The sequence below is a fragment of the Jaculus jaculus genome, chromosome X (assembly GCF_020740685.1).
Source record: "Jaculus jaculus isolate mJacJac1 chromosome X, mJacJac1.mat.Y.cur, whole genome shotgun sequence".
NCBI classification, from domain to species: domain Eukaryota; kingdom Metazoa; phylum Chordata; class Mammalia; order Rodentia; family Dipodidae; genus Jaculus; species Jaculus jaculus.
In genome coordinates this window covers 14,418,126-14,445,262 of record NC_059125.1, presented here as the reverse complement: position 1 = coordinate 14,445,262, position 27,137 = coordinate 14,418,126, and the positions used below count along the sequence as shown (strand labels likewise).

Genomic DNA, 27,137 nt, shown 5'->3' with positions numbered 1-27,137 from the left:
ACCCGTGTGCACAGCTTGGAAGCCTCGGGGACCCGAAACCATGGGAACAGCAGGGGACGTTCTGTCGGAAGACCTCAATCAAGAGGTCGCGATCTCGGCTCCCACAGCTCCCAGAGTCCCAAAGCTGACAAGCGAGGACACGCCGGACCAAGGACACACGCGCCAAGCACCTCGGAGGCCCCTGCAGTGGCGGTGGGTGGCCGGAGGCGGGGCCGAGGGCGGGCCGGCTGCATACAGCCTCCGCCACTGCGGGGTGCCTCCCGGTGGCAAAGCGCCGCCTCCCCAGCCGCCTTCTCCCACCGCGCGTTCCGCCCGCCCGGGAGCCTCGCGCCCTCCTCCACGATGAGCAAATGAGCGCGAGCGAGGGCATGAAATTTAAATTCCACTCTGGGGAGAAAGTGCTGTGCTTCGAGCCCGACCCCACCAAGGCGCGAGTGCTGTACGATGCGAAGGTGCCGCCGCGGAGGGTCAGGGAGGACGCGCGGGCTGGGGTCCGCGGGAAGGGAGGCTAGCGGAACTGGCCCTAGCCTGGGCTTGTGTGCGGAGCAACCCACGCAGCAGAGGTCGCTCGCGAGGCGCCGAGCGCGGGAGTCGGGGCTGGGGTTCGGATGCTTCCATTTCCGCTTCCGGCCAAGCAGCGGCGCTCTCGCGCTGTTGCTAGGTGAGGGCGGCGGTTTGAGCGCTGCGTGTTAGCCCGATCAGGTCTGTAGCCTGGCTTTGCGATGTTTTCCCCGTCTGTCTGGTCCAGCCCTGTATGGGTCTAGCCAACTGACTCATCCTCATCCTTGGCTGTCAATTTACAAGGTCATTGTCCCCAGAATCTAGTTGAATTATTATTCCTGCCCCTCCCATAGGTAGATTGTTGAGCCCCCCTCCCCCGAACCTGAAGACTAGGACGGCCCGATGTCGGGCTCATAGGACTCTGGGAGCTTTGACGTTTTGCGATTCCCAAAGGATTTGTTTGGGAACAGTCGTGCCGCCAGCCCATCTAAAAGTCTTAAGAACCGTGCCACGTCTTCGGTTCGTCAGCCTAGGTGTGTGGGTGCGCCTAAGTATTCCCAGGAAACTATTTCAGCGCCCTGGGGAATAGAGGTTTGTCTCGGTCATTGGGGTCACCGGGACAAAGTGTTTGATGGCAGACCCGTGGAATGGGTTCTAAGTGTGTCTTTTCTGGTATTGGGGCGGTGGTGTCTGTGAGGACACCCCAAGATCTAGGCTTCTTTTTTTTTTTGAGGTAAGAGTCTCACTCTAGCTCAGGCTGACCTGGGATTCACTATGTAGTCTCAGGGTGGCCTCGAACTCACAGCGATCCTCCTACCTCTGCCTCCCGATTACTGGGATTAAAGGCATGCGCCACCATGCCCGGTTTAGGCTGTTTTTTATACCTTTGATTATTCCCGTTTCAGCCCATATGTCAGTTGTCTAATTCACTTTACTACCCCACCTCCTGCCTGCTGTGCCCCTGAGTCACTCACTGAAGGAGGGAGGAACAAACAGTATCCTTTGAAGGAGATGTTCTCTCCAGGGAAATAACCAGCAGGGGTTTGGAAGTCTGTGGCTAGCTCCACAGGACATTGGATATGGCAGGATCCCCCGGAGACTACAACTCCCAGAGGTCTCAGGGCTGCAGCCCTGCAGTTTGGACTATCATTAGTGACAAATCCACAGACCAATGGTTTTAAAAAGCTTTCCTCTGTCTCAAACTCAAAGACCAATCACTGGGAGGTTGAACGGATGTTTCCTATTTTGAGGCATCCACTGAGAGAAAAGAAAAAATGCTATTGAAAAATGTTTCACCACAGCTCTCCATCTAAAGAAAGGAGAGAATGCTTTCTTTTCTTTGCCGAGAGGACTATGGTCTAATTTCCATGACCTGAAATAATATTTTTTTTTGTTCTACTTGTGAGCACTGTTTCCCTGTTTCAGATCGTCGATGTTATTGTTGGGAAAGACGAAAAAGGTAGAAAGATCCCAGAATATCTGATCCATTTTAATGGTTGGAACAGAAGGTGAGTGTACTTGTTACAACCATACTGAACATAATTGCCTTTTAAATAAAAACATTATAACTTCTTTAAGTTTCAGAAACACTTGTACAAAAGTTTCATTTTCTGTTTCTGCTTTTTTCTTAAAGCTTGCCTACTCACAGGAATGGTTCCTTTTAAGACCATTATAGTTGGATTATCTATGAGTGATTTTGAAAGCTCTGATTTCTGTGCATTGATTGAATTGCTTTTGCAGTTTATTTGCATTCTCTATGTTTTTAAAGGTTTTATATAGCTTTCTAAAATGTCAGTAGTTCTGGGCACTTCTGTTCCTTCAAAGTGCCTTTGGGATTTATTTCATATCAAAATAAAAGACTGAATTTTACACACTCTCTCTTTTTTCAATTAGCTGGGATAGGTGGGCAGCTGAAGATCACGTGCTTTGTGATACAGATGAAAATCGCAGATTACAGCGGAAATTGGCAAGAAAGGCAGTAGCTCTCCTGTAAGAATACAAAGATAAGATCTTGATATAAATGTTATTCAGTGTGTTCTTTATGTTTCAGATTTTCATTTCCCTCTCTCTCTCTCTTTCTCTCTCTCTCTCTCTCTCTCTCTCTCTCTCTCTCTCTCTCTCTGTGTGTGTGTGTGTGTGTGTGTGTGTCTGTATGTGTGCATATGTATAGTTTGCATGTGTGTCCACCCATATGGGGAGGTCAGAGGAGAACAAGAGTGGCTTCCTCTATGGTTTCCTTGAGACAGAATCTTTTTTTTTTTTTGAGACAGAATCTTTTACTGAGCCTGGAGCTGCTGTTTTTGGGGGAGGTGGGGTGGGGGTGGGGGCAGGGAGGGTGGTGGTTCAGATTGACTGAGCACCAAGTCCCCAGTGATTCTCCAGTATTGGCTCCCCAAAGGGTTGGGACTACAGTGTGTATTGTCATAGCCAGCTGCATGAATGGGTGCTAGGGAATGAAACTCAGGACAAATCAGGCTCTCTCAGACCCTTATGTGTGCAGAGCATGCTCTTACCTACTAAACCATCTCTCTACCCTGTTTTAATTTTAATATTTTAAAAATTTTTTTCATGGTATAACATTAATACAGTGACAGTCTTAAATAACATTACATATTTAAAGTAGGTAATGAAGAGCTCTTATACTATTCTAAATAAAGTTCAATTTTCTGAATATTTAAGAATTGATTGTTATATCTTGTTTTGTTTCAAGACCCATACTGGTCAGTGTGAAAATTTGTTTGAATTGTGTTTATCATTTTCAGGAGAAACACGGGAAAAAAGAAAAAACGTTGCAGGTTACCTGGTGTTGACTCTGTCTTAAAAAGCCTTCCTGTTGAAGACAAAAATGAAAAGGGTAAAAACTGTGAGTGGCTTGATTTTATTTTCTCCAGCTAAAAATATTTTTACTTAGTATTTTTGTACTTCAGGACTGGGAGGGAGATTCATTGAAATTATAGATTAAAAACATTATAAACTCATAATGCACAGATTATTCCCCTGTTTAATATTATTTTGGACTTAATGACATGAAAGTATACCCAGATGACAATTCTCATTTCACTTTCAATACAATATTCAGTAAATATTATGAGATATTAATACTCTTCTAAGGTAAGCCTTTGTTTAGATTAGTTAAAATGTAAGTGGGCAAATTTGAAGTACTCAAATAGTGTATCAGTAGAATAGGTATATTCAGTGCATATTTACTTACAATATTTTCAAAATTAAAACATTGCCCCAAAAGCTGGAATTGGTGCTGACACCTTTAATCCCAGCACTTGGAAGGCTGAGGTATGAGGATCACTGTGAGTCTGAGGCCAGCCTGGGCTATAGAGAGAGTTCCAGGTCAGCCTGGGCTAGCGTGAGGCTCTCCCTCAAAACAAGCAAAAATTTTCCCATCATGACTGAGCATCTATATAATATGTGCTTCTTCTGCTGATTACAATGTAGTGCTCAATATGATCAGCCAGTAAGTCAGTAGAGTAAGATTTTTATCAGACTCATACTGCTGATAATCTCAGCAAGTAAGCCCCTCACAGAGCGTTTGTCATGGCCCATTTTCCTCTCACTACCTCCAGAGTCTTGCCACTGCTTATTAATTCAGTAATGAACTATAGGATCTGAGATGATGAAATAGCAGCTCATTAGCTCATGTGTGATGTTTTTATCCATTGAAATTGGAGTCATATCTATCAAAATGAATTTCTATGCAAAAGGTACAGTATTTGTGTTTGATTTAAAATGTATGCAGGACTGAAGGTCACCATTTTTAGTCAAGTGCATGCTGCACCTAAAATTTTGTGAACATCAGGGTTGGCAAAGTATATAATACAAGTGTGCCTGATATTTTTGTTTCACCTAGCTATAAGCAGTTCTTCTAATGACAGTGGTGAAGAAAAGGATGAAGAAATAAGTGGTGAAGAAAGTGATATTGAAGAAAAGACTGAAGTGGTATAAAAAAGATTTTATCATAGAAATTTTGTCTTTGAGATATATATGTATATATATGTATGTATGTATAGTGTGTGTATATATATATATATATGGCAAATTTTCATGGTAAAATTATCTAGCTATGAATTATTTTCTAAAGACATATTTTTTGGGGCCAATATTTGAAAATTTCAGTTGACATTTTTAAAAAATGAGCTTTATTTATAGTCCTTGTATGAGCCTCTCATCGACTTTTTATACCTGTAAAGTGTTTGCACAAATTATATTTCTCTCATTTTTAGTAAGATTACGAACTGTTTTTAATAATGATGAATTTTTTTAAGGAATATAACAAAGTTTGGCTTTTACCTGTCTCGAAATTGAACAAGAACCCCATTGCTAATCATAAATGAGGAAGAAACAAAAGTGAGCACTTGCAGTGTGATTAATCTCCTAAAAAATTACTTAGACATGTGGTATAATGTCTTTATGTCTACGTCCTCTAACATAGAACATGTGGCGTAATGTGACTGTTGAAGATGACCTGGATTTGTATCATAGCAGACTCACGTATATTAGCTTATCTTTGGATATAGGCTCTTCTGCTGTTTTAAATAATTGAAAATGAAATTGTGTTGTTTCAGAAAGCAGAACTGAAGCAGCAGACAAGAAGGGAAATGGAAGAAAGATCAATCACTATAGACATCCCTGACGTTCTCAAAAAGCAGCTTGAGGATGATTGCTACTATGTTAACAGGCGGAAACGGGTATGCAGCAGGAACACATTCTTTCAGGGTCTTCCATTCAGCTGCAATTTGCAGTCAGTCTCAAACAATGAAGCTTGGTGAGATGAAATTTTCATTTTCCATTTTGTCCTGAGTAAGACTTTGAAGTTCACTAACAGTGGTGCTGTGCTCTCAATTAATTAAAACTCACACAGCTTATGTTGTGATTGGACTCCTCCAGGGAGCTGTCCGGAATCCTGATGCCTGGGCTTCGGCGATTGTATAGATCTGTGATGGGGGCCTCTGTGCATATACTTTGGAGGCTTTGCAGATTGTTCTAACTGGACACTAACATTGAGGATTATAGCTTATTTGAATTTGTAAATGTAAGACCATATGCAGCATGAGTGTGATTAGCAGAAGGAAGAATGATCAAAGAGCTTCAGCACATTTATTTATTATACAATTCAAATTGGCTTTGCTTTGTGTTTGAGTTAAAGTGATGAGAATATACAGTTTATTACAATGGGATGCATACATCAGATGTCTATCTTTTTCTACCAGTTAGTGAAACTTCCATGCCAGACCAACATCATCACTATCTTAGAATCCTATGTGAAGCATTTTGCTATCAATGCAGCCTTTTCAGCCAATGAGAGACCTCGTCACCATCACGCTATGATGCATGCCCACATGAATGTGCATTATATCCCAGCAGAAAAGAAGTGAGTATGAGACTATTTAGTCTCAAGATTCCCTCTTTTTGTTTGTTTTGTGGTATTGGGGATTGAGCCTAGAGCTTTGCATGTGTTGTTCCATTGAGCTATATCCCCAGTCCTTTCTTTATATATTAAAAGTTCAAACAAGGACTATTTTACTTACTCAGTTGTTATTATTTATTATATATTTTTTGTTGGTTTTTCAAGGTAGGGTCTTGTTCTAGCCCAGGCTAACCTGGAATTCACTATATAATCTCAGGGTGGCCTCAAACTCATACCTCTGTCTCCCAAATCCTGGGATTAAAGGCGTGCACCACCATGCCCAGATTTACCCAATTAATGTTTAATTCATGTCATATATGGTTACATGGTTAATTAGTTAGTCATTGAGTAACCAATCTAGTAACAAAATCCCATAACTTTGTGAAATGTTTTTCTATCTCTTTGCAAATGTAACCTGGATTACTTGTGTATTGCCTCAGTATTTTCCGTGATATCACTGGGACAAACAATTATTTTCTGTTTTTAAAATTATTTTATTAGCATATATTAATATTCATTAATATAATGAGTTTCATTATGCCATTTTCATACATGTATGTAAAGTCCTTTGATAATATTACCTGTCCCCCATTACTCTTTTTTTTTTTTTTTTACTTATTTATTTGAGAGTGACAGACACAGAGAGAAAGACAGATAGAGGGAGAGAGAGAGAGAATGGCCTTGCCAGGGCCTCCAGCCTCTGCAAACGAACTCCAGACGCGTGCGCCCCCTTGTGCATCTGGCTAACGTGGGACCTGGGGAACCGAGCCTAGTACTGGGGTCCTTAGGCTTCACAGGCAAGTGCTTAAATGCTAAGCCATCTCTCCAGCCCTCCCCCATTACTCTTATCTCTCTCCACTGATCCCTTTACTCTTATCAAATAGTTCTCTATTTTCCTCTGTTTTAAAAATGAAGATTTAGGGCTGGAGAGATGGCTTAGCGGTTAAGCACTTGCCTGTGAAGCCTAAGGACCCCGGTTCAAGGCTCAGTTCCCCAGGTCCCACGTTAGCCAGATGCACAAGGGGGCGCACGCGTCTGGAGTTCATTTGCAGTGGCTGGAGGCCCTGGCGCGCCCATTCTCTCTCTCTCCTTATCTGCCTCTTTCTCTCCTGTCACTCTCAAATAAATAAATAAAAATAACAAAAAAAATGAAGGTTTATTCATTAGTTGCTATTTTCTTTTTTTATACAATTTATTCATTGATTTGAGAGATACAACAGAGAAAAGGAGAGAGAGAGAGAGAGAGAGAGAGAGAGAGAGAGAGAGAGAGAGAGAGAGAGAGAATGAGCAAACGATCTCAAGATGCACTTGGCTTCATGTGGACACTGGGAACATGAACCCAGAGGTCATCAGGCTTTGTAAAAAAGTCCCCGAACCACAGATCCAATTTGCTAGCCCTGTTTCATCTTTTTTCTTGGTGACTCACTGAGTTTAATTAGGAATGCTTAAATAAGCATGGGTGGAGTGTTATGACCCTGGTCAGGGGCAATTGACCAATGGTTACAATACTGAAGGAAAGGTCTATCTTCCCCCAGCAAACATTAATTGCCAATAGCTTCTCGGGGAGTGCTGGTGTCTCATGAGGTTCTGCACTAGCAACTGTCAACTGTCTATAAGTCCTCAGGGAGGGGTAGGGCCTGGAGAGCCCTTCAGCCCCTCTGTGATGGAATGTTGATGGGCCCAATCTTGTGTGGGTCTTGTGCAAGTAATCACAGCTATGAGTTCATGAATGCAATCCCCTGTCATGCCCTGAGAACAGTGTGCTACAACATCCCAGCTTTTCCAGGGCTCTTCTGTGATATTCCCTGAACCTTGGGGAAAGTGATGACCATGTCCCATTCAGGACTGAGCATTTACAGTCACTTATGCTTAGCACTTTCAGGCAGCATAACGCTTTGCAGAATCTGCTGCCCACCTCAAATACCTGCTTCTCTGACCAAAGCAGACAGCAGCACCAATCTTTCTTCCTTTGGTGGAAGTGTTTTTGAACAAGAGCACTTTGCCTAAAGAATCACCAGAATGGTGCTTTTGTTTGAACTTGGTCAGAGGATGCTAGTATACAAGGCTTCCTCTCATCCTGCTGTGTCCACATGAATTGATGAGGGCAGATTGCAAGATGTCAGAGTTGAATCAGGCCAGTAGTCAATTGGTCACTGTCCACTGACAGTGGCACAGACTACAGGGAATCAACAAGTAACATTGAATCTGTTCATTTGTGCTTCTTGTATAAGTGTAAGTTACCAGCATATTTTTTTCACTTTGTATTATGGTCCATTTCCCTAGTTAGTTCTGTATTTTTAGCATCTGTAGATTCAGCCCATCATTTTTATGCTTAAGTTTAAAGTCTGTCCTATTAAAAATGTACATCTTCACCGGGCGTGGTGGTGCATGCGTTTAATCTCAGCACTTGGGAGGCAGAGGTAAGAGAATTGCTATGAGTTTGAGGGCACCCTGAGAGTACATAGTGAATTCCAGGTTAGCCTGGGCCAGAGTGAGACCCTACCTTGAAAAACAAATGAACAAACAAACAAAAATGTGTATCTTCATTGTGAACTTTTACAAAGTTCTTATTACTGTACTGGATCACTAATCTCTTCTTTTTAATTCTCTCAGTGTTGACCTCTGTAAAGAGATGGTTGATGGGTTAAGAATAACCTTTGATTATACTCTCCCATTGGTTTTGCTCTACCCGTATGAACAAGCTCAGTATAAAAAGGTGACATCATCTAAATTTTTCCTTCCGATTAAGGAGAGTGCCACCAACACGAGCAGGTGAGTCAGAGAGTATCCATGTGCACCTTCACCCTCACTTGTCAGCACTAAAGTAACTAACAGTTCTTTTTGGAAGAGTTTTATCTATAACATTGGGGCCCACATGCTTGTAGGGAGAGGTTTTAGGGTACCCATACTAGTGGTTTGTTTTTTGCCTGCATAAGCTAGGCCATCATTCACATTTTCATGGTTGTGAAAGATTTTCTCAAGTAAAGATTCAGGAGTAGCCAGGTTTTGTAGTAAGCTCTATGATCCTGTGATACACCTGCAAACCAGATGCAGTTTATAGGAGGAAAGGATTTATTTAAAGCTTATAGATCCAGTGAAGTTCCATTATGGAGATAGAAGCTGGTTCCCTTTTACAGGTCCAAGCACAGAGACATCACAAGCAGCCAGCACCATAAGCAAGAGCATGAACCTGCAGCAGCAGGACCCCCAGAGTTCACTCTGCATACCTTAGGATAGTATTCAGATCTGCCCCCAGTAACACCTTAGTACTGGACCTCTGAATTTGCCCCCAGTGACACCTCCTCCAGCCAGGCAGCTGGAGACAAGCTTTAATTAAAAAAAAAAAACACAAAAAACGTGAAGGAAGGGTAGGACTCCTTACAACATGCTCCTCAAGACACAAAATGGCTTGGATATCCATGACCTCACAGTGCCTGACACAAGACCATCACAATAGGAAGAAAAGATTATTACATCAAAATAAAAGAGAGACTGATTGAGAGGGAGAGGGGATATGGTAGGGAGTTGAGTTTCAAAGGGGAAAGTGGGGGGAGGGAGGGAATTATCATGGGATATTGTTTACAATCATGGAAGTTGTCAATTAAAAAAACAAAACAAAACACCTGAAAGCCAGGTGGCACACACCTTTAATCCCAGCACTTTGGAGGCAGAGATAGGATCACCTTGAGTTTGAGGCCACTCTGAGATTACATAGTGAATTCTAGATCAGCCTGGGCTAGAGTAAGACCCTACCTTGACAAAAAAACAAAACAAAACAAAACAAAACACCTGAGTCTATTAGACATACAAACTATCTTATTTGGCATGGTGGCACATACCTATAAACCCAGCACTTAGGAGGCTGAGGCAGGAGAATTCCTGTGTGCTCATGGCCAGCCTGATCTACATAGCAAGTTCTAGGCCAGTGAGCACTACATAGTGAGGCCTTGTCCAGGGTAGAGAAGTGTTATAGATTATGAGGACTTGACATCGCTTCCTTGCTGTTTGTGTGACTTGAGATGGTTTCTTTTAGCCGCTTGGGTTTGCATCTGTGGGATGGAAAGAACGTCTGCTTCCCTGGTGGGTACTATTGAGACTATGCACAGGGGCCCACAACCTTTTTCACACTAAAGGTTAGTTCCCTTCTTATTCTGGCGTGTCCCTGTATTTCTTCCTTCCATGTCTAAGCATGCTCTGTCTTCAATTCTTTAAGGGGCTGGGGAAACCCCCCCCCCCACACACACACCTGAAGTCTTTGCCTCTAATCTCTCTAAGGTACTCTGCCATCTTCTCACTCTTCTCTTCATACGTGTTATGTAACTTTTCCTGAGGAGTCCATTTCTATTAACCCAAAAGAGACACGGCAGTGCTAAACTAAAACACAATTCTACTAAGTCTTACTAGGTGAATGAATGAATTTAATTGGGGTTACCTCAGGCATGAGTGAGAAGCTGTTTGCAGGCTGCTAAACCATCTCCCTTTCCTCAGCAGTTGTCCAGTGCATATATGACTTCAGGAAGGGGAACAACCACATGTACCTCATAATCCCCTCTCCCCTCCCACAAGGGAATGTTAGTGAGTCCAATCTTGTTAAGGTCATATAGGTAATCACAAAGATGCTCTGACTTCAAGTTAGCAACGTACATGTTCTTTGAGAACAGAGTTCTCCAACACTCAGAGGGTAGTATTTGCTCAATATTTCTATTCATCCACCTTTCTTAACCACTCATTATCTGCCTTCCTGCAAAATTACTAATATCTTCCACCTGGACCTCACCGGGCTCTGCATCCACTACCTTTCCTTGCCTTACCGTGCCTGGTTCTCTCTTTTGTGGATTATCCCTCTCCTTTCCTCACATCCATTCTACCCCAGCTTAAAGGCCTGCAAGACTCACTGGGGACCTATATTGAAGTCCCCATGGCCTATCTACTACGCACCTAGCAATTCCCAGTGTCCAGGACAGACTCAGCAATGCTGTAATGATTGCAACATTCTTAAGTCCTTAAGTTCTAATGCCATGGTGTGATGCTCCTATGTCTGAGACGAGGTTTTATTAACCTCCGTCCTGTTGATTTTTTGAACAGGATCTTTCTTTGTCTTGGCATCCATCCTGAGTAATGTAGGTCCTTAACAGTATCTTTGGCCTCAACCCATTGGACATCAGTAGCATATGTGCCCTTAGCTGTGACAAACAAACTTGCCTCAAAACATTGACACTTGTTCCCTGGGTAGAGTCAAATAGCTCCTACCTAAGAACCACTACTCTAAAAACTATCAAAGTGGTGTTCCAGTCTTTGTTGCCAGCATTTCTGGAAATGTCATGATATATTTAGGACTAAGATGAAGTGTCTGTTGGAGCACACTTAAGACGGTTTGGAGAACCAGTTTCCAAGTCTACCCTCAGGTCTGCAGAGGCAGCTAGTAACACTCTCCCTCTCCCCTAGGAGCCAGGAGGAGCTTTCTCCTAGCCCACCTTTGTTGAATCCATCCACACCACAATCCACTGAGAGCCAGCCTACCTCTGGTGAACCAGCCACTCCCAAGAGACGCAAAGCTGAGCCCGAAGCATTGCAGTCTCTGCGGCGTTCTACACGCCACAGCACCAACTGTGACAGGCTGTCTGAGAGCAGCACATCACCTCAGCCCAAGCGCCGGCAGCAGGACACATCTTCCAGCATGCCCAAGCTGTTCCTGCACTTGGAAAAGAGTAAGTTTGGTGTCAGAGCCCCAGGTCAGGGAGAACCACTACTCCCTTTGGGCTTAGCTGGTCCAGACCATGCAAGGCTACCTTGAGTATGTTACAGTGTTTGTGCTTTCCTGGACCTGACCCTAGTGCTGTCCTGCCTACGTCATGGAAGAGGAAACGAATCATAGAAAGACAACACAGATGGTATGGATAAAACAAGGCTGTGGTAGAGGCAGGATGGGACTTTGTGTCCTCAAATTGTTTTTATCACCTTCACTCTCTACCCATTCTTGTGAGCAGGTAGACTTATTGGAATCCCATGTTTTCTGTAGATGGTCCTAATGGCATATTTCAAGGTGAGCAGTTCTAGTGAGTTATTTTGTCATTTTTTTTTTTTTAAGGCAGGATCTCACTCTAGCCTACACTGACCTAGAACTCATTTCTATATCCCAGGCTGGCTTTGAACTTATGGCAGTCCTCCTACCTCAGCTCCTAAGTGCTGGGATTACAAACATGAGCCACCCCACCTGGCTTTTAGTAGGCTGTTATATTTTTATTCTTATTTTAAAAACACACTTTTGAAACACCCTTTTGAAGAAAGTGTTAAAATTCAAGTTGGGGGTATATTATCCATATGCCACACAGTTCATGATTTGAAGTGATTTTTACTGTATTCAGAGTTGTGCAGTCATCACCAAAACCAGTTCTATATACTTTCGCCACCACACAAAAGAAACGCCATACAACTCGGCTGCCACTTCTCATTTGCTGTACCCTTCATCCCCTGGCAACCTACTTGGAATTATAGGTTTGGGGCATTTATATAAATGGAATCATACAGTGGGTATGTCTGTGGTAAATAAGTTCATGGGATGAAGATTTGTAATGCTTCCTAGGGCAATTAAACACATTTTTAAATTTTTGAGGTAGGGTCTCATTCAAGCTCAGGCTGACCTGGAATTCATTATATAGTCTCAGGCTGGCCTTGAACTCATGGAGATCATCCTACCTCTGCTTCCTGAGTGCTGGGATTAAAGGCATGTGCCACCACACCTGGCCTATATAGTCTCAGGCTGGCCTTGAACTCATGGAGATCATCCTACCTCTGCTTCCTGAGTGCTGGGATTAAAGGCATGTGCCACCACACCCGGCCTAAACACATTCTTTTTTATTTTCTTTTTTTGAAATGAGAAAAAATATGTTTAATTAATTTAATTTAATTTATTAGATTTCTTTTCAGCAAATACAGGCAGTTTGGTACCATTGTTTAGGCTCATCCATGACCTACTCCCTCCCACTGGCCCCTCCTTATTGATGTAAATGGGTCGTGCATTGTGGAGTTAGCCCATAGTTATTGGTACGATAAATGTCTCTGCATATCATGACCCAACAGGTGTCTCTGACATTCTTTGTGCCCCCTCTTCCACAAAATTTCCCTGAGCCATGTTGGGTTCATTTTTGGTCTGCTTCAATGCTGAAGTGTTGGGGGCCTCTGAGGCTCTGGCTCTCTGATTTGGTAGGAGTTGATTTTTCTCTTTCTTTTTTAAAAATTTTTATTAACATTTTCCATGATTATAAAAAAATATCCCATGGTAATTCCCACCCTCCCCACCCCCACACTTTCCCCTTTGAAATTCCATTCTCCATCATATTACCTCCCCATTACAATCATTGTAATTACATATATACAATATTAACCTATTAAGTATCCTCCTCCCTTCCTTTCTCTTCCCTTTATGCCTCCTTTTTAACTTACTGGCCTCTGCTACTAGGTATTTTCCTTCTCATGCAGAAGCCCAATAAACTGTAGCTAGGATCCACATATGAGAGAGAACATGTGGTGCTTGGCTTTCTGGGCCTGGGTTACCTCACTTAGTATAATCCTCTCCAGGTCCATCCATTTTTCTGCAAATTTCATAACTTCATTTTTCTTTACCGCTGAGTAGAACTCCATTGTATAAATGTGCCACATCTTCATTATCCACTCATCAGTTGAGGGACATCTAGGCTGGTTCCATTTCCCAGCTATTATAAATTGAGCAGCCATAAACATGGTTGAACACGTACTTCTAAGGAAATGAGATGAGTCCTTTGGATATATGCCTAGGAGTGCTATAGCTGGGTCATATGATAGATCATTCTTTAGCTGCTAAACACATTCTTTATAAAAACTCCTAAAAGCTGGGCATAGTGGCACACACCTTTAATCCCAGCACTTGGGAGGCAGAGGTAAGAAGATCACCATGAGTTCAAGGCCACCCTGAGACTGCATAGTGAATTCCAGGTCAGCCTAAGCTAGAGTAAGACCCTACCTTGAAAAACAAAACAAACATACAAAAAAAAAAAAACCCTAAAACATCTTTTCCTATTTTTCCCACCCTCTTTTATTAATTCCTTCTTTTGATTGTTTTATTGCCATTTTTTATGGAGGTAAAATCACACATAAGGCCTGGGGATGTTGCTCAGTTGATAGAGTACCTGGCTAGCATACATGAAGCCCCAGCTCTGATCCCCAGCACCGAATATACTAGGCCTGGTGTAACATATTCCTAGCACTGGAAAAGTGAGGACAGGAGGATCAGAAAGTCCAGGTCAGGGTTGGGGAAATGGTCCAGCAGTTAAAGACACTTGCTTGTGAAGCATCCCAGCCAGGGTTCACATCCCCAGTACCTACATAAAGCCAGATTCACAGAGTAGTGCATGCATGTAGAGTTTGTTTGTAGTGGCAAGAGGCCCTGGGGAAACCATTCTCTCTCCTCACTAGTAAATAGTAAAAATAGGGCTGGAGAGATTGCTTAGCAGTTAAAGATGCTTACTTAAAAGTCCTGCTGATCCAGATTTGATTCCCCAGTACCCATATAAGGCCAGATGTACAAAATGACGCATGCCTCCGGAGCTTGTTTGCAGTGACAAGAGGCCCTGGCTCACCCACTCTCTTCCTCCATCACCTTCCCTCCTTCCCTCCCTTTCTCCTTCCTTCCCTCCCTCTACTCTCAAATAAATAAACAAAAATATTTTTTAAAGGTTTCATTTTTTCAATTTCTAAGAATTGACTTTAGATTTCTGATATTGATAATGTCTATGGAACTTTATGGGCAAATAATTCCATCTTTTTCTTTTGAAGAGACACCTGTGCATAGTAGGTCATCTTCTCCGATTCCTCTGACTCCAAGTAAGGAAGGAAGTGCTGTGTTTGCTGGCTTTGAAGGACGAAGAACTAATGAAATAAATGAGGTAAAGTGTTAGATGCTCACCTCCTATGATTCCTTTATCATTTGTGATTGCTTACATCTTAGGTTCTTGAAATACCATGTTGCTATTACTATTAGTACTACCAAAAGTATTTATAGGATTGTGCTTAACGGTATGTTCCCAGAAAATTGAGTATTGATGTTCCATGTCCACTTCATTCAAAACTTGGGCTGCACTGTGCCAAGTCTTTGGGCTACATATTTTTCATCCCTTTCTGAGGAAAATTGTCAGTATCACAGAATGCCTAGCAAAAGTCCTTAGTTTCATCTCCATGAATCCATTTCTGTGGTTAGAAAACACATGCAATGTTCTTTGCATTTTCTTCATTGCTTAACAATAGCTGTATGGAGGTATTCTTCACATACGATTAAAATAACCCATTTACAGAACAGCTCAGTGGATTTTTAGTACATTCTCTGAGTAATACAATAGGCGCCACAATTGGTTTTGTTTTTTAGACGTAGGGTCTCACTCTAGCCTAGGCTTACCTGGAACACATTCTGTAGCCCAAGGTTGGCCTTAAACTCATGGCCATCCTTCTACCTCTGCCTCCCAAGTGCTTCTACTCACATTTAAAAAAAAATAAAAATTTTATTTATTGGACTTCCGGGTAAGATGATGGCATAGGAACCATGTCAAAGCAGCCTAGGTGGAAAAAAAAGCAGAAAAAAAAACACCTGAGAAAGAAAATTGTTAGGATTTCAACTCTACACTTATAATAATCATTTTGATATTTAAAAAGTCCATTTGTTGTAATATTAGTATTTACCTCCTTTTGTATAGTATATGTCAACACTTTCATTGCTTAGGGGTTGGGAGGAAATATTTTAGGCTTTGTGGGCCACATGGTGCCTGAGACAATAGGCAGATAACATGGGTGTGCTGTGATCCAGTAAAACGTTATTTATTTATACTGAAATTTGAACAGTATATGGTATACATGTGGTTTTCTACCATTTAAGAGCATCTCCATTCTTACCTCTTAGCCCATATAGAAATAGGCAATGGTTGGGCCAAATGTGAGTAGCTGGCTATAGTTGCGATCCCTGTTTTGGCCATCTGATTCTCCTCCATGAACAGTAATCCTACTAAGTCATCTCCTTGAAGGCATGCTGAATGTCAGCATTGGGCCTGCCATGTGAATCTGTTACCTTGAATTCCTGACAACAGTTTTGTGACAGATGAGGAAAATTTCAATTTTAAACTTTTTAAGGGTATTACTTAATTCCAGAATTCAGAAGCCTTTTTATTTTATTGTACTTATTCTCATTACATGTATGTATGGGCACACCAGGGTCTCATGCTGCTTAAAATGAACTCCAGATACATGTGCCACTTTTAGTTATGGTGTTACATGTGTACTGTCAAATTAAACTCGGGCCATTAGGCTTTCCAGGCCGGCACCTTTAACTGCCGAGCCATCTCCTCAGCCCCAGTTCAGAAGTCTCAGTCCATGGGATATCCTGTGAATCTCCCACATAAGTAGAATTTACTTTTTATTTTTAAAGGAAGAACTTGTACAGGGGAAGATGCTTTTGTTGACAAAGAGCATTTGATGACAGGACTAAGGGATGGCAAATGACTTTTGTAAAGGTTTGGATTACACATTTTTTTTTTTTTTTTTTGGTTTTTCGACTTAGGGTCTCACTCTAGCCCAGGCTGACCTGGAATTCACTATGGAGTCTCAGGGTGGCCTCGAACTCACAGTGATCCTCCTACTTCTGCCTCCCGAGTGCTGGGATTAAAGGCATGTGCCACCATGCCTGGCTCTAAATGGTCTCTTTTAAGACCACCCAACCTGCAGTTAGAGCATGAAAGTAGTATCATGGATGATCTTTAAAAGAACACGTGTGACTTTGCACTCCCCCAATTTATTCATGGATGCTGGAAGCCTAATTTCATATGATTTTCACAGCACATGAAATAGTATTCTTTTTTTTTTTTTCTTTTTTAAGCACATGATTATTGAGATGGATTTGGTCCCACAGGGCTATGTAGTTGGATAACCCCCCAATAACTGTTGAGGATAGATCAAGAAATTCCAAATGAAAGCATCCTTAACACATCCGTTTCAGACAAGAGGGCATTGTAGGTTTTAGTTATTTTGTTAGTATTCAGGCAAGGACCGTTTTTACTTAGGTCATGTTGTGACTCCGCCATCTAGTGGTCAATGAAAGCAAGGCTGCTTTGTGCTAAACAATTGGAGTTCAGCAGGCTCTCACAAGGATTCTTGAGAGTAGCAAATCCCCGCTTTCTGAAGCACCTCTTCCACAGTGGGTTTTACCTAGGGCTCTTGATCCAAATCATTCGTGTCTCTTGTCCCAATACAAGCCGCTGATGCCCTGTATCAGGGAAGGTTTAGACAAGCACATTGCTGGTTGAGACTCACAGGTAGTTTCCATTGAGAATCCTCCGTAAAATGCCCCTTTGAGCCTGGGGAGATAGCGTATTCAGTAAATTGATTGCCATTTAAGCATGAATACCTGAGTTTGATCGCCAACATGCACTTAAAAAAGCCAGGCATGGTAGCTCACAACTGTGCTCCCATTGCTGGGAAAACAGACACAGGTATGTCCCTGGGGTTCAGTAGCCAACCACTCCAGCCTACTTAGCAAGCTGCAGGCCAGTGAGAGACCCCCATCTGAAAAAGGAAATGTGGGCAGTGCTTTAAAGAATGACATACAAGGTTGGCCTCTGAATTCCACAGACACATGCATTGCACACATGCACCCACACACATGCATGAATATATGGAGAATGCATGTTTGATGAGCAGATGATATACTGCACTGAAATGCAGAACTCAGTGAAGTGAAACCACCTACTTTTGAACACACCATGTACAGTTCATGCCTCCACTACCACACATTCCTCTCTGTTCCTTCTGTGTGTCACTGCCAAAGCATTTGCAAGTGTCAGCTGTGGGCACTGGGTTAGATGCTAGGATGCATGCTCCCCAGGCACTCTGTGCTCTGTAGTAGAGGGTAGATTGGGATGGGGGATCTACATGAGAGGCTGGAGCCAATGAGACAGGAGCTGGAGTGAAGCTAAGGCCTTCATTCTGGAGTCCTGATGAACCACCTTGCTACTTGTGAGCTTGTACGTTTGATCTTTCTGAGTTGAGTTTCTGAGTTATCCATTTCTAGGTGTTGAGGTGGGCACCCTTCTGCTTTGTGTCAAAATTTCTTTCACCATCAGCATTTCTGCTGTGACAGAACAGTGGTCTAGACTCCTATTTTCTCACTGGCTGAAATATTTCTAGGCAAATTCATTCAGGTTTGAAATCCAGTTCTCACTTTAAGCAAAGCCCCAAGTCCACCTGTAGTTCTGAAATTCACAATAAAGATAAACAAGCCAATTAACAGGTTAGAAGTGTATTTTGAGGTGGTTCAGGGGATGTAAAGATAATTCAAATTAGTTTTTTAACATATTTTATTTATTTGAGAGAGACAAAGAGCAAGTAAAGAGAAAGTGAATGGGCATGCCTGGGCCTCTAACAAATGAACTTCAGATGCATATGCCACCTTGTGCATCTGGTTTTATGTGGGAACTGGGGAATTGAACCTGGGACCTAAGACTTCACAGGTAAGCACCTTAACCACTAAGCCATCTCTCTAGCCCCAAATTAGTGTGTGTGTATATATATATAATTTGAGAGAAAGAAAGAGAGAGAGAGAGAGAGAATGGGTACACCAGGGCCTATAGTCACTGTAAAACAAATTCCAGACACATGTGTCACCTTGTGGATCTGGCTTTATGTGGGTACTGGAGAACTGAACCTGGGTAGTTAGGCTTTGCAGGCAAGTGCCTTAACCACTAAGCAATCTTTGCAGCCCCCCACCCAAATTAGTTTTCAGTGATTCTAATAACAAGCAATTAGGGAATCTTGAAACAATGGTGGTATTACCCAAAACATCTTTGTGTCATTTTTAATTCTCTATCTACATCAGCATAATTTCCAGTAAAGGAAAACGAGCTAAGTGACCCAAACAGTTTGTTGAGAATTTAAAACTCAGATATCTCCTTAATCTAATTTGAAGCCATTCTGTTATTTTTATAGGCTTGTGTTTATTTTTATGCAGCAGCATACTTTTTTTTCCTCTATATAAAATTCACCATCATAAGACTTAGGTGGATAGTAGTGTCTCTGTTAGGAAAAATGAAAGCATTTAATTGGTGCTTTTTCCAGGTCCTCTCTTGGAAGCTTGTGCCGGATAATTACCCCCCTGGAGATCAGCCACCTCCCCCCTCTCATATTTATGGGGCACAACATCTGCTGAGATTGTTTGGTAAGAATCATGATTCCTATTCCATTCTTTCCAATTTTAATTGGGCTTTTTGTTGGTATTGCTTGGAGGCAGGGTCTCACTCTAGAATAGACTGACTTGGAAATTCCTCTGTAGCTCTAGGCTGGCCTTGAACTCACAGAGATCCTTCAACCTCGGCCTCCTGGATGGTGGGCCTAAAGACTTACACCACCACAACCAACTCTGATTTTGCTTCTCCTTTTTTTTATATTTATATTTTTATTTATTTATTTATTAGAGAGAGAGAGATAGGGAGGGAGGAAGGCAGATAGAGAGAATGGGCATGCCAGGGCTCTGGCCACTGCAAATGAAATCCAGATGCTTGTACCACCTTATGCATCTGGCTTACATGGGTCCTGGAGAATCAATGCTGAGTTCTTTGGCTTTGCAGGCAAGTACCTTTATCGCTAAGCCATTTATCCAGCCCTGATTTTGCTTTTTAAAACAATGTTATTTTTTATTTGCCCATCTATGTGTTTCTGTGTGTGTGTGTGTGTGTGTGTGTGTGTGTGTGTGAGAACACATCTGTGCGAACACATGTGTTCATGTGTGCAGGGCCTTGTGCTGTTGCAGATTAATCCCAGATCCTTTGTGTTTTCTACTTAAATGGGTGGCTTGAGAATAACCCGGGACAACATGCTTTATAACCCTTTAACCACTGAACCATCTTCCCAGGCAACAATTTTGCTTTTTTTTTTTTTTTTAACAGACTTCTTGCTAGCTTGGGGACATCTGGTTTGGGCAGAAAGTGTGTAACCAACGTGAATAATTATTTTGTACCTTGTGTTTGACCACATCCCAATGGTGACTTCAGGGGACAGACATCCAATATCCCATCAATTCAATAAAATCCAATAAAAGTTGTGCCAATAATGTTTGACTTACCACTTTATCTTTGTTCTCAAACATTTTTGTGTGGTAATCGTGAAGCTAATTTCAGTCCCACAAAGGAGATACAATGTAAGAATGTACTAATTGTATATATGTTTGCCTTTTAAAAAAAAAAATCCAGTGAAACTTCCAGGAATCCTTGGAAAGATGTCCTTCTCTGAGAAGAATTTGAAGGCTTTACTGAAGCACTTTGATCTCTTTCTGAGGTATTCTTTTTAAATCTTGTCAGACCTACCTCTGCTGCCAAATATGTGGTTTTTCTAGACTTGAGTTGAGCACATATGGAAGGCAGCCTTGCAGTATTCTACAAGATAGAGGTGTATGATGGGGTGTACCTGAGCTTCTTTTGTCTTTCTTTTATCCTTCATCTGAGTCATTGTACACAAGTAGTTTTGTGTTGCCAGAAGAGTGTAGTTGGATAAGCTTGTAAACAAAACATTAACTTTCTCATGTAGATTGATATTAATTTGAGCTGGAGAGATGGCTTGGCTGTTAAAGGTGCTTGCTTGGAAAGTCTGATGGTCTGGATTCAGTTCCCCAGTACCCACATAAAGCCAAATGCACAAAACGGTGCATGCATCAGAAATTTATTTGCAGTGCCAGGAGGCCCTGGTGTACCCATTCGCTCTCTGTCAAATGAATAAATGTTTTTAGAAAGGATTAACGTTAATTTCATGTTATACTTATTATTAAGGAATGCTTTAAGCATTGGACTTTCTGGTTTCATGTGAAGAAGTTTACGTAAATAGTAGCATAGAGTTGAGATAAATGATACCTAGTTTGTGCTGACATTTGTGAATTCAGAGGAAGGTATTGATTTCTTCACCTGACAGAGATACAGTAGACCATTTGGCTTGAAGATCCTCCCCTCATACTCACCTCCCATGCTGTGAACCCATCATGTTCCTCTCTCCCATCCATTTGTCTGTTGAATACTTCCTTACCTTGTTTCCTTCTTACTGAAGAGAACATTTTGGGGGGCTGGGGAAGTAATTTAGTTGTTAAAGAACTTGCCTCACAAACATAAGGACCTGAGTTTGATCCCTGGTACCCATGTAAATGGTAAGTATGGTGGTACATGCCTGTTAGCCCAGCAGTTGGGAGGTGGAGATTGGAAGATCCCTAGGGTCTACTGGCTAGCTAGTCTAACTTAATTGGCGAGCCTCATGCTAATGAAAGACCTTGTCTCAAACAAATGGGTAGAATACTTGAAGAAGGTATCTGAGATTATTTTTTGCCCTCTATATACATGCACTTACACATACATATGTCCCCACACACATACACGTATGCACAGTACATACATACACACAAGAAAATGGATAAAGAAAAGGAAAAAAGGACATCTTTTTCTTCTTGTCACTACTCACCCTATTTAATCTATTAGGAATTGCCAGAGTAGAGAGGACATTAACCAGAGAAATGAACCTTCAGGTTTTAAAAGATATTTCCCCATAGAGGTATTGAGTGGTGTCCCTGAACAGATTAAACTTTCTAAAATTTTGTTGCAAACAAGTTTCAAAAATACCATCTTCCTTCCCAGCTGTCCCTTCAAACAATCCACAGTTCTCTTTAATGTACAATTTTATACACCTAAAGCAAATGGTGCCTAGGAAATATAAGGAGGTAGCTATGTGTTATTGTAGAGAAGCTTACTCATTTTAACCATATGCCCCATAAAAAGTAGAAATTAAGATTTTAGGAAATAAGATAGAAAGGTTTACAAATAAGTATGGTGAAAAGTTTTTAAAGTATATCCAGAGTTAGGCATAGTGGCTCACCCCATTAATCCCAGCACTCAGAAGTCTATGGTAGGAGGATTGCCAGGAATTTGAGAACAGCTTGGGTTACAGAGTGAGTTCTAGGAAAGCCTGGCCTACAGTGATATTTATCTTCAAAAAAAGGGGGAGAAATTAGAGGGAAGAAAGGGGGGTACTGAGGAGGATTGCTCAGCAGTTAAAGTTGCTTGCTTGCAGATTCAATTCCCAAGCCACTCATATAAGGTGGACACAAAATGTGGTGCAAGTATCTTGTGTTCGTTTGCAGCAGCATGATGCCCTAGCACCTTCCCTCTCCCACACAAATACATGCAAATAAATAAATAAAAGTTTAAAAGAAGAAAAAATAAACAGTGTATTCCATGGGGATGGGGAGATGGATCATTTGGTAATGTGCTTGCCATGGAAGCATGGGGGCCTGATTTCTGATCCCCAGCACCTATGTAAAACCCATGTATGGTGCTCTAACACCTCTAATCCTATTTCTGGGGAGGCAGAGGCAGGAGAATACCCAGGTCTCACTGACTAGCTATTCTAGCTGTATGTGTGAGATCCAGGTTCAGTGAGAGAACCTGCCTCAAGAAAATAAGATGGAATGGCTGGGGCGTTGGCTCAGTGGTTAAAGGCACTTGCTTGTAAAGACTGCCAGCCCCAGTTCAATTCCCTACTACCCACATAAAGCCAGATTCAAAAAGTAATGCAAGTATCTGGCATTGAATTTTAGTAGCAAGGGACCCTGACATGTCCCCCATACACATGGAAATAAATAAATAAATAAGTACTATAAAAAAGAAAATAAGATGGAGGGCTGGGGGTGTAGTGCAATCATAGAGTGCTTGCTTAGCATGCATACATGCACAAGGTCCTAGGTTTAGTCCTTGGTATAACAAAGGAATAAATGAATAAATGCAACGGCGAGCAAATGAGGAAGGTATAAACATCGACCTCTAGTCTAAACACACATGATGTACAGACATGCAAAAAAAAAAAAAATGTATCCAGGGCTGGAGAGATGGCTTAGCAGTTTAAGCACTTGCCTTTGTAGTCTAAGGATGCAGGTTTGATTCCCCAGACCCATGTTAGCCAAATGTACATGGGGGCACATGCATCTGGATTTTGTTGGCAGTGGCTAGAGGTCCTGGCATGCCCATTCTCTCTCTCTCTTTCTTAAATAAATAAAAATAATTTAAAAAAATGTATCCAACCAGGCATGGAGGTGTACACCTTCAATCCCAGCACTTGGGAGGCTGAGATAGAAGGATCACTGTGAGTTTGAGTCCACTCTGAGATTACATAATGAATTCCAGGTCACCCTGAGCTAGAGTGAGACCCTACCTTGAAACCCCCCTCTCCAAAAAAATGTATCCAGTAGCATTCAACTTTACAGAATGTGCAAAAGACAACTGTCAAATGATTTTAACTCAATTTTTTTTTTTTTTTAACCGAGGTTGGGTCTCACTGTAGCTCAGACTGACCTGGAATTTACTATGTAATCTCAGGGTGGCCTCAAACTCTCAGTGATCCTTCTACCCCTGCCTCCCGAGTGCTGAGTGTTGGGATTAAAGATGTGTGCTACCACGCTTGGCTCAGGTTTTTTTTTTTTTTTTAAATTTTAAAAAGGTGTTGGCACAATTGTAGGAATTTGGACAAGAATTTGGAGGTCGCTGAGAAACTCAGCATGAACCAAATTAGCTTAATACATTTTGAGAGTGTCTTAGCCCTCTGTGACAAAATCACTTGAAATTATGTAACCCTGTCTTGCTACAAACTCATTGTGATCCTCCGGGCTCAGTCTCCCAAGTGCTCAGATTTCAGGTATGTGCCACCATACCCAGTTCTCATTTGAAGCTTTATCATCTGTACATAGATTCTTAAATGATGGCCACGTTTTAATTGCAGTCTTCAATCATGTCAGACTTTTGACATGTTGGGATATCTGAAGCTGAAGCTTTAACACCTCTTGGCATAGCAAAATAGGACACACGCTGCTATTATTATCATTCTTTTTATTCATTTCAGTCTTGTTACAACATAGTTCATATAAACCATGTAAATTTCTTTAAATTACATTCACTGAATTTATTATATTTATTATACTTTGTAAACAAGGAAAATATTAAGTGAGGGTTTTTTTTTGTTTTGTTTTGTTTTTTTTTAGTTTTTTGAGGTAGGGTCTCACTCTAGCCCAGGCTGACCTGGAATTCACCATGGAGTCTCAGGGTGGCCTTGAACTCACGGTGATCCTCCTACCTCTGCCTCCCGAGTGCTGGGATTAAAGGCGTGCACCACCACGCCCGGCTTAAGTGAGGTTATTTTTTATACAGAAGTGTTTATATAGCTAGTCTGCCACTTAGTCTTCACTACATTTCGTTCTGTTTTCAGTTCTGTATGCCTGATGATGATGAAGAGGTTCAGGTAACTAGTAATCAATGAGAAACTAGTTAAGTAAGTCCAATGAAAGTAATCATATAAAAGTCACACCTGTGATCACTTTTTTTCTTCATAGAACCTCCCCCCAATATAAGAAGCAAAATTAACATTTCCTATGAAGTTGGTTAGAACTTGTTAATATAACTCAGTAATGAGAGCAAGAATTTTGTTAAGGGTATTCCATGCTTAGTATGATGCTCATGAGGGTCATTTGTTTTCCTTTCTCCAGGTTTTTAGCAGAATACCACGATGACTTCTTTCCAGAATCAGCTTATGTTGCTGCCTGTGAGGCACACTACAGCACCAAGAACCCCAGGGCAATTTATTAAAGTTTTGATGGTTCTGTAAGAACAGCTGTTCTGTCTGGCTTTGTGCTTGGGTTCCATCCAGGTGAAGAACCAATGAAATGATTGGCCCTCTTTCCAGATAGTGCAAACAGGCCCACTCAGGGTACTGTGAAAGAAACAAACTTGGTTATTTGAGTTACTCACATATAGTAGTTATTTGTGTTATTAATTACTTTCCGAACTGGATGTAGTGGAACTTGTTTGTCATCTCAACGTTGGGGAAGCAGAGGTAGGAGGATCATAAGTTAGAGATCAGCCCATAGTAATACTCTGTCCCCAAGATGAGTGAAAGAATTACTAAATATCAATTACAGTGATCATAATTACTTCTGGGTGCCTGAACATATTTCTATATAAAACTTGCTGCTACAGAGTCTTTCTGTGATACCAGGATATAAACAACTGTAGCTGTGTCCATAGAGAAACACTCATGAAAATTGGCTTAGGACAGGCTATTTTGGTAGATATTTCAGTTGATTTTCAGCAAGAACCACATTGTTTAGTTATTTGTTAGCATTAAACAAATGTTTTTGAAACCTTTCCATTCATGTGGTGAGACTTAAGAACTTTGTTCAATAATGTTTAGTTTCTACTTGGATACCATAAAGTAATCTCAAAGTATTTTAGAGAAAATTGCTACTGATGACAAAAGATGATGTACAGGTATACATTGCTTATAATATCCATGAAATATATTTTTTTGGTCATCTAAATAAAGCATGGTCTGTTTTGTTTAATATTTTACAGCTATACTTGGCCTTTTAACATTACAGTTCCTTTTCTATAAAATATTATTTTGGTGATTTAAATAAAGCATTGCTTGTTTGAAAGAATTAAGAAAAGGTTTTGCTATGGCCTTTCCCTGTTCTCTTTACTGTAGAGTACCAGAGGGGTAACCTTTTCCTGCATGACTTCTCATTTCAGTTATTTTTCCTTTGTACCTTTATGTCCTTCCCTTTTCTTTGGCCTCACTTGGCGGCACAACCAGATGGTGATGTTAGAAGTTACCTTGGCTCTTTGCTGACTTGCTGCTGTACTATGGGCTCTGCTGGGCTTGATACCAGTTTATCCTCTTCCAGGATCATCAGCTGACAGTCTCTGCAGTCATTCTTTTAACCCTCATTTCCATGACTCACATGCCTTCCCTTCCCATGCTTTAAAAAGCTCTAACTGGCTGGAAAGGATTCCAGAACCAAAAAGCATTGAATGTAATACTTGTGTTTTCTTATCCTTCACCTCAGTTGACCTTAACTTCCAAAAGCCACTGGGGAACAAGGGATTTTAACTACAAATGGTCCCATCAAACAGTGCCTTGTGCCTGCACTGTTCAATATGGTTTGCTATCACAAGAAAGCATGAGTAGATATCCTCTGCATTTATTGACTAAGAGAGACTCAAATTGGTGAGAACCAATTTGGAACAGTCATCAAGCTCATGGTAGGGATGATGATGAATCTTCATTGTCAACTTGACTGGATTTAGAATCATCATCAAAATATACCTCTGGGTATATCTACAATAGTATTTTCAGAAAAGTTTTAGCTTGAAAGACCCACTGTAAATGTGCACAATACCATCCCATGTCCTGGAGTCCTATAGACTGCTTCCTGACTGTGTATGCAATGAACAGCTACTTGACTGTCCTGCTACAATGCCTTGCCTGTCATGATTGACTGTATACTCAAACTGTGAGACAAAATGAACTTTTTTGTTGTTGGGCTGCTTTTGTCAGATATTTTTGTCATAGAAACCAGAAAAGTAACTAAAACAGGAAATTAGTACCAAGATGTGGGACTGTTGCTGTGATCGACATGACCATGTGGTTCTTATATATTTGGAACTGATTTGTGGAAGAACTATGGAAGAGTATGGAACTTTTGGCTAGACATACCCTAGAGTGCTATATACTTAGTGTTATGGGTCATTGTGATGGGAGTTTGAAAGGCTATAGTTCCTAGGGAAATGAAAATAGTAAATACCCATCTCATAAGGTTTCAGAGGGAAACAGGGACTCTTGGGAACTGGGCTAGAGACCATTCATGTTTCATTTTGGGAAAAAATCTGGCTGCATTCTGCCCATGTCCTGACAACTTGAATGAAGCTGAATTAAAAAGTAATAAGTTGTTTGGCAGTGGAAATTTCAAGACATTGTAGCATTCAGGCTTACATCTCTCATTGGATCCTGATCTATAGTGAAAAATCCAGTGGACTACAAAAAGGAAGAATGTGCCACTTCAGTGGATATAAGAATGTAGTGGAGGGCTGGAGAGATGGGTTAGTGGTTAAGCACTTGCCTGTGAAGCCTAAGGACCCAAGTTTGAGGCTCAATTCCCCAGGACCCACGTTAGCCAGATGCACAAGGGGGCACATGCATCTGGAGTTCATTTGCAGTGGCTGGAAGCCCTGGTGTGCCCATTCTCTCTCTCTCTCTGCCTCTTTCTCTGTCTGTCATTCTCAAATAAATAAAAATAAACAAAATTTTTAAAAAAGAATGTAGTGGAGTGCAAAGAAAGCAGTTGTAGTTT

At 41.4% G+C, this 27,137-nt stretch overlaps 1 protein-coding gene across 2 annotated transcripts; it reads left to right on the top strand.

The window, feature by feature from the left end:
• Positions 1-299: 299 nt before the first annotated feature.
• Msl3 (MSL complex subunit 3) lies at positions 300-26,330 on the top strand. 2 transcript variants are annotated; one of them, XM_004663701.3, is made up of 13 exons: positions 300-452; positions 1,927-2,009; positions 2,395-2,490; positions 3,264-3,364; positions 4,364-4,452; positions 5,079-5,201; positions 5,724-5,884; positions 8,534-8,692; positions 11,366-11,628; positions 14,732-14,841; positions 19,049-19,148; positions 20,179-20,263; positions 24,495-26,330. In XM_004663701.3, exons 1-13 carry the CDS (start codon positions 351-353, stop codon positions 24,592-24,594), a joined length of 1,572 nt encoding a protein of 523 aa, XP_004663758.1. In that variant the 5' UTR covers positions 300-350; the 3' UTR covers positions 24,595-26,330. The 2 variants fall into 2 exon arrangements, with proteins under 2 accessions (XP_004663758.1, XP_044996919.1); XM_045140984.1 differs by lacking the exons at positions 300-452; positions 1,927-2,009; positions 4,364-4,452.
• The last annotated feature ends 807 nt before the right edge of the window (positions 26,331-27,137 follow it).

What these genes read in the sequence shown, in the direction of transcription:
- Msl3 (XM_004663701.3), top strand. Translation starts at nt 351, where the DNA reads ATGAGCGCGAGCGAGGGCATGAAATTTAAATTCCACTCTGGGGAGAAA. An exon ending in AGTGCCACCAACACGAGCAG is followed by an intron (nt 8,693 to 11,365) that starts GTGAGTCAGAGA and finishes CCTCTCCCCTAG; the next exon opens with GAGCCAGGAGGAGCTTTCTC. An exon ending in GTTCCTGCACTTGGAAAAGA is followed by an intron (nt 11,629 to 14,731) that starts GTAAGTTTGGTG and finishes TTTCTTTTGAAG; the next exon opens with AGACACCTGTGCATAGTAGG.